Raw genomic sequence first — 7,777 nt, forward strand, 5'->3', positions numbered from 1 at the left:
AAAGAATAAATCAAGTGGCACAAGAGATATTGTCTTGCATTATAGCCATAAACGCTGCCTTCTATATAAACATCCTCATTACATTTAATAACTTGCAATCCAAAATGTCCCCATGGGTTACATGCAGAACGAATTATAGCTCCATTAAATATGTGCTGGAGAGTGACGACCCCTGCTGAGTGGTCCGTGCCATGAATAACTAGATTTACCCCATTGAGATTTGCAGAAATTATTGTGATTTACAGTTGAATGCGACTCTTGAATAAAAACAAGGTCTTATTTGAATTGTTTTGCAAAAAATAAAAAAAATAATGCTTTTTTTTTTATTGTCACTCGCATCCACACCGTCATATGTAAGAATCAGTGTCGGCACACAAGACAGGCAAGTGCACTCCTACACCATCAGCGACTTCCCGCAGAACTGAAATACCAACTACAAGCACTAGCAAAAATAAATTAAATGCAGTTTGTCATCTGTTTATTAAAGTATTTTTGCAAAGAATAAATCAAAAGTGGCACAAGAGATATTGTCTTGCATTACAGCCATAAACGCTGCCTTCTATATAAACATCCTCATTACATTTAATAACTTCTAATACAAAATGTCCTCTTGGGTCACATGCAGAACGAATTAAAGCTCCATTAAATGTGTTCTGGAGAGTGACGACCCCTGCTGAGTGTTCCGTGCCATGAATAACCAGATTGTGCTACCCCATTGAGATTTCCAGAAATTATTGTCATTTATATTTAACTTGTACTTGTCTCTGTCTGTTATTTATCCTTTTTTAAATTTGGCACTTGTACTCTTGCACTCTTCCCCGCTGTGGGATGAATAAAGTTCTATCATCATCATCATCATCAAATGACAGAAGAATAAGTCCTAATTAGGATCCTATAATTTAAAAAGAATTTCATACAAATACAATTAATATAAATCAAAAGCAGCATAGGAGGTTGAGACTTCAATAAGAGTACTGTGAAGTAAACAGCTCTTTCATGAAATGTCTTAATACACCTCAAGAACATTTTAACGTGTTAATTGCAAGGCAAAGTTACAAAAAAACATGAAAATGAAAAGCTGAACAAAACAAAATCCTAAACAGACATTAATAAGAACTAAGCAACTTGCCCTGAATATCAACACACAACTAAAACCAAAATAAACATCAAGTATAATGAAAAATACAAAACTATTATCATCCCGAGGCCAATTCATTGGTAAAACTAAAATGAAATGAACTTCTCACTGTAGTAAAGGAAAGGAGTTCAGCATCTCAATCAAAAGGTGCATACGAGAATAGAACTATCATTGATGCATAAACTCATAAAGTCTGCTCAAATAGAAGGTGAGAACTTCATGGATCATTGCTCATCTCCCCAAAACACTCAGAGTTCTAAATAGAGACTGTTTGGCAACTGACTGAGCATGAAAAAGGTTACTTGCCAGTGTGGATTCTTAGATGACTTTTTAAAGTTCCACTGTGACGGAATTTCTGTCCACAAACCGAGCATGAAAAAGGTTTCTCGCCAGTGTGGATTCTGATATGACTTTTTAAAGTCACACTCCGAGAGAATTTTTGGCCACAAACTAGGCATGAAAAAGGTTTCTCGCCAGTGTGGATTCTTGTGTGCGTTTTTAAAGTCATACTCCGAGAGAAATTTTGGCCACAAACTCGGCATGAGAAAGGTTTTTCACCAGTGTGGATTCTTGTGTGTGTATTTAAATGTTCCTTCCGAGAGAATGTTTGGCCACAAAATGAGCATGAAAAAGGTTTCTCGCCAGTGTGGGTTCTTGTATGAACTGTTAGAGTTCCCTTCTGAGAGAATGTTTGGCCACAAACAGAGCATGAAAAAGGTTTCTCGCCAGTGTGGATTCTTGTATGAACACTTAAATGTGCACTCTGATGGAATTTTTGGCCACAAAATGAGCATGAAAAAGGTTTCTCGCCAGTGTGGATTCTTGTGTGCATTATTAAATGTCCCCTCAGAGAGAATTTTTGTCCACAAACTGAGCATGAAAAAGGTTTCTCGCCAGTGTGGATTCTTGTGTGCGTATTTAAATTTCCCTTCTGAGAGAATTTTTGGCCACAAACTGAGCATGAAAAAGGTTTCTCGACTGTGTGGATTTTTGTGTGCTTTGTTATATTTTCCCTCTGAGAGTATTTATGGCCACAATCTGAGGAGGAGAGGTTTTTCTTTCTTGTGTGCATCCTCATGTGCTGTTTCAAACTACTGATATGAGCAAATGAAATTCCACATTGAGAACATTGCCTCTGTTTGTTTTGAGAGTCATCATCATCATCAGCAGCGGGAACATGTGACGACACGTCATCACTATCTGCTGGTGGAGCTGCTTGTGATCCTCCACAGTAGTCTCCATCACCTTCTGTGGTCATTTGTTGACTTGAGCTGCAGCTTGGAGGCTCCGCCCCTTTACTCATCTCATATTGAGCCTCATCTAAACGCTTCACAGGAACACCAGTCAATGGCATCGTGCAGGTATCTTCCTCCTCCTTTTTAATGTCGCAGGAGTCCTCTACGTCCTCTTTATGACAAGGCCGCTCCGGCTCTTCCTCCTTTTTTATAATGCAAAGAAACTTCTGCTCCATTTGTTCATTCAGCTCTTCGCCCACATCTTCCTCTTTAATGCGAGTGCGGTCTGGCTCCTCCTGCTTAGGACAAATAGCTTCACTGATGTCTGCAAAACAAGACATATTAACAATGAAAGTTACAGTAGAAAAAAAACTGGCAAAAACCTATACAAGGACTTTTTCAATCAGCATATCACACATGATTTCGATAGAATTCTACTCCAACACTGGAAGAGGATTCATAATAGAAAGTAGATGTGTACTAACCTATTCTGCGCAACACAACATAAGGCTCCAGCCAAAGATGTTCCAGTCGTCGACTGTGGTCCTTTTTGTTCACGTACTTTGCTGTGGTCCTTGCAGACATTTTCACACTGCAAATCACAACACTCGTTCAACGATATTGGGCTAACAAAAGTGTCTTTTGGACAGCGGCGAGCCAGCTATTTGTTGAAGTAATTGAATAGAGGTTATCCCGTATTTAAGCAATAGTATTTTATGTTGTGCTAGATAGTTTGGCAAGAAAATAAACTTAGCAAAAGTCAGCCTAGTCCACAACGCACCTAGGAATTCCCAACAAAATGAAAATAGCAAGCATAAAATCATCAAAAAAAGTCAAATTCAGCATTATTGTCAATCACTTCACATGGCAAGACACACAAAGAGAACGAAATTCCGTGACCCCACGGTGACAAGACATATAACAAAACATCCCAAACAAACAACAACACAAAAAGTAAAATCAAGAAAGCACATACAATGAATAAACAAGAGCGACGAATCCTTTCCCGGACAGTACAAAACCTTCTTACCTGGAGAGTGGGGGTTGTTGTTTCATCTGCTGTATTGCCGCGTGTACCGACCGCCATTAAACAAGCCAAGATCTTGCCAATAAAGAACCAACTAGAACTCCACATCTTTCTTTTTCTTTCACAACGACGGACATCTCAAACAACACGCAATAGGTGTCAACATCAACTTGTTTTGTTTACAACGTGAACTTAAAGCGATCCAATACACGAAAGCACATTTTATGTAGATCGGACCTGTTTTAGCAAACGTGATTACGCGTTATCATCTGGTAGAATGCATGAAGGCGTTGAGATTTAAAATCGGGAGCATGCCTGCTAATCCTCGACTTTGAGTATTTCCACAGTACAGTATTACTCTTGGGCCAGGCAAGAAACTGATGGCTCATTTGAAACCCAACATTCGTCGAGGATAATCAAGCTAAATATTAGAAAGTTAGCACTGTGGTAGCTACCATGCTAATGAAAGCACCCCGCACTTCTGTACTACGACCAAGCAGTACTACAAATAAGGTTACATATGATAATTTAGGTCCATCGTCGCAACTTACCTTTTTCGTCGTTGCGGTTGTCGTGTAGCTAATGTTACTGATCCACCACATAAATTGCGTGTTTATCGGATGCAGCCGAATGGAAGGCGATAACGCTTCTGTTTGAATATTTGAACCAAGCGCGGTTTTGTTGTAGTCGCTTTACTTCCTGCTACGTCATGATGATGTCATTTGAGTGAGGTCCCGGACGCCCTCTAGCGGAAGACCCTGGGACGTTTTTATGTAGTTGACCAGCAAAGTTGAAGGCGAACTACACTCACGTAATTGCCTGGACTTTGCAAAGATACGGCCTGGCAAGCAAAGACATTAATTGGTCGTCTATTCTGATTGGTTAGATGATTTGTAAATTGTTACCCTGAATGCAACAGTTATAGGAGAATGTTTTTATTGCCAAGCAAAAGCTAAAGAGAAGCAAATGCATGATAATGGCAAAAGTACGTTCTTCAAAAATGATTTCAATGTCTTAAAAATAATTCAAATGATCTAGCAGTTATGTTGATTGGTCAATATCAAAGTATGAAATGTTCGAAATGTCCTTCAACATTGCAACGTCACTCAAATTAAGAGCTGAACTCTGAAGTTATACTACCAAGTCAGGGTTGGGTTTTAAGGTTGGGTCTGAAACCAGGAAGGAGGGTGGTTAGGGTTTGTAGTTTGGGTTGTGGTTTTATTAAAGGGCGCATTAGGGTTTCAAGCAATTATAGTATTTTAGAGGTAATAAATTAGATTCATACAGCACCCCTGCTCCCTTAAAATGCACCCTTTTGAAGGAAGACGGTGTCTCACAATTTTGCGTTGTTGACAATTTATGTTATCCTTTATTTTGAAGGGCGAGAACAAAGCTTTAAAGACGGGAAGTAATAAGCGGCTGGGTTCCTCTGTCACTGTTGCTAGTTAGCAATAGACACTAAAACCACCGACAGTACTAAGCGATTTAAACAAGAGTCTAACTTTGAGTTAACTCAACAACTTCGCCCGAAAGGTGGAATCGAACCACTCTGCCGCTAGGCAGCTACAGGTTTGAAGCCTGCACCCCGGTCCACCGAGGGTCATCCGGGCACTAAGTTACATTGCCAGCCAGTTAGATATAGCGGTAATATCTACTACCCTTTCTTGGTGGCGGTTTTCGGGTATTGTCATCGTGTATTGTCGTCCAACGACATATTTTAGTTTATGACTAGTAGTAATTACAAAATATTTTTCTATACGGATTGATAGTTTGTAACTAGTGAAGCACGATTATTTCACAACCATGCTAAAAGGAACAACATCAGGTATGCCAAGTTTATGCAAAATAGCTACGTATTGATTGGCTGTGCTGGAGAGAAAAGGCGGAGACAGATGACGTGAAAACAGGTAACCTTGTAGGAATTTCTGTTTACCCATGTGAGAGATGTAGAAATAAAATATCTGTGAAGAATTTGTTTATTTATTAGAATAGAACTAAGACATTAAAATGTGTTTAAAATAAAAACAATAAAAAAAAGGAAAAAAAGAAAATTCATACATTCACCCAATTAATTTGCTTGTGTCTTCTTTCATGAATGTCTTGTTACAAAACCATCTCCTGGCTCTCTTGTTTTAATTCTTTTTCCATTACAGGCTGAGGTGGGAGAGGGCAGCACATGTGGGCGTCGCAGATCTTATCACAAGCCAATCTGCAGGCTGGCCCAGGATCTGGACAAGTTGGATCCTTGGGGAGGGCAGAAGAGGGAGCAAACTCAGGTTGCACTGTGCAGCAGCTCACCCCGACACTCTGCAGGACCTTGGTGACCCCTGATATGAGATCAGCACACCTGAATATGTCAGTGAAAGTGACTTTTAGTACAATAAAAAAAATGTTATACATTTGAGTCATCGTCTTTTAAATTTTAAGATGTCCATAGATACATAATATTTCAGAAGTGAGGTACCTGTGTACAGGAAAGTCAGCATGACAGAGCACGTGGACTGAGGCCACCAAACACGAATCGGACAACTCCCAGATGTGGAGCTCATGCAACTCCTCCACCCCCGGCACGATCCCGATCCGCTTCTTCACGTCAGATAAACTCACTTGCGGAGGCGTGGCCTGCATCAGCAGCAGCCCATACCTGTGCATCTGAGGAGGGCTACACATAAATGCCACACATGCAACAACTTGATCTTTACGTGAAAAGAAAAACACAGTCATGACACAATAAATTAAATAGAACTTTAAAAAGAAAAAGGAACACTTTATGTTACGTTCCAACAATTGAATGGCCATTGTGTTGCTCTTTCTGGTGTGCTAACCTTGGCCACCTGGGGGCAGTATAATACAGACGTACTGTTCATTGCTAGGTCTCAATTCTCAGCTAATCAGATGGCCCTAATAATCGTTTTTCTCAGAGGAAGAAGAATTCTATATAACTGGGTTCTGTCATATTCTATCATTCAAAGCATTTTTAAAATCCGGTTTTCCAAATCCTTGTTCGTGGACTTGTTGGGTTTTTTTTTTTGTATGTGGTTGGATTTTTAGTATTGTTCATGTTCATACCTGCGGCACAGCACCGCCCACCAGGATGATGGCAGCCAAAACGGCCAGGCTGGGATCCAGGTACACCAAGAGGCTGCAGGCCCCCGGAGAATGCCGGAAGTCAGGGCCCACCAGCAGCATCACTAAACTATTAACCAGGACTAGCACTGATGTGGACAGACCCTGCACCACCATCACCGCAGAAGCAGGACACAAAGTCAGCCGCTGCCTAATGTCCCGAGTGACTTCTTTGCCCAACTTTGGCTCCTCTGTATTCTTCTCAGCATCCACGCCTCCTTCCAACGAGGTCACTGGGTTGCACGGGACAAGACCCCAGTTGTGAAGCGAGTGCGCAGTGTTCTCGCTCTGATCTCCATTGGCTTCACGCGGGCCTCGCTCGGCCTCGTCTGCGCCTTCGGAGCCCTCCTGAGACATAGCTGTGAGAGAAAATGCAAAACAAACAAACTAATGTGCTCCACTTCAAAGTTAAATCCTCACCTGGATATATATACTACATTGCATATCAAAATAAGAGCGCACCTGAACAATCACTGTACTGTACTTCAAAGTACACACGTGTATTTAATTTTTTTGGAACCTTCTAGTTACTATTCAAGAATGAAAAAGCGCATTATATACAGGATATAAATACTCTAGAATATTTTATATTGACGTCAAAAGTCAACAGGGGTTAGATTTGATGTGTTACCTATGTGGTTGACTTCAATGTAACACTCGTGTTCTCTTCCAGCCTGGGCCCCCCGTCGCCTCCAGGTCATCACGAGCACCACAACGTTGTGCAGCAAACCGACCACGCCGGCCGCCGCCAGCAGCCAGGGCCGCTCCACAGGGTGCATCCCCACAGATTGGTGGCTGACGATTTCCAACAGGCAGGACACGCATAAGGAGACGAGGAGCAGGGCGGAGACGAAGACCCCCACCGGCTGCCTCCTGCCGTCAGGGTAGGACTCGCCGTACGGCGGAGCACCGGCGAGGTCGGTCGGCTCTGAGGACAGTCTTGAAGCAGAAGGACTCGCTGCGTTTTGAGGCTGAGGAAGAGCCATGTGACCGAGGACAAAGAGCGTGTGGAAGCCATCTACCAGCAAGATGAAGGATCTGCACAGCTGACCGGTGATCAGTTTCAGAACCAGCACCAGGATGGTGATGACCAGCAGGCAGTAATGTGACAGCTTCTTCATGTCTGCACTCAAACGCATCGTCAATAAAATAAAAACAATCAGAATGAATGTAGAATGTAAAGAATTAAAGGGTTTGTGCATCATGATTTAATGCTGCAATCCAATTCAATGTGCTGCTCCTCTTTGTGTC

General features: G+C 41.7%; 2 protein-coding genes and 1 non-coding gene across 3 annotated transcripts; all 3 read right to left on the bottom strand.

The window, feature by feature from the left end:
- Window positions 1-433: 433 nt before the first annotated feature.
- On the bottom strand, window positions 434-4,130 carry LOC147054250 (uncharacterized). The gene is made up of 3 exons (XM_085915689.1): window positions 3,952-4,130; window positions 2,859-2,965; window positions 434-2,698 (listed from the first exon to the last, which is right to left on the bottom strand). The coding sequence occupies exons 2-3, from the start codon at window positions 2,956-2,958 to the stop codon at window positions 1,437-1,439; spliced, it is 1,362 nt and encodes a 453-aa protein (XP_085771815.1). The 5' UTR covers window positions 2,959-2,965; window positions 3,952-4,130; the 3' UTR covers window positions 434-1,436.
- Window positions 4,131-4,923: 793 nt separating this feature from the next.
- On the bottom strand, window positions 4,924-5,010 carry trnastop-uca (transfer RNA opal suppressor (anticodon UCA)). Its single transcript has one exon. It is a non-coding gene; the product is annotated as a tRNA-Sec (tRNA).
- Window positions 5,011-5,476: 466 nt separating this feature from the next.
- On the bottom strand, window positions 5,477-7,647 carry LOC147054252 (proton-coupled zinc antiporter SLC30A1). The gene is made up of 4 exons (XM_085915690.1): window positions 7,158-7,647; window positions 6,470-6,885; window positions 5,865-6,052; window positions 5,477-5,747 (listed from the first exon to the last, which is right to left on the bottom strand). Exons 1-4 carry the CDS (start codon window positions 7,645-7,647, stop codon window positions 5,504-5,506), a joined length of 1,338 nt encoding a protein of 445 aa, XP_085771816.1. The 3' UTR covers window positions 5,477-5,503.
- Between the last annotated feature and the right edge of the window lie 130 nt (window positions 7,648-7,777).

This window comes from Syngnathus leptorhynchus, chromosome 7 (assembly GCF_054491065.1).
Source record: "Syngnathus leptorhynchus isolate UIUO chromosome 7, UIUO_Slep, whole genome shotgun sequence".
In the NCBI taxonomy this organism is placed as follows: Eukaryota; Metazoa; Chordata; class Actinopteri; order Syngnathiformes; family Syngnathidae; genus Syngnathus; species Syngnathus leptorhynchus.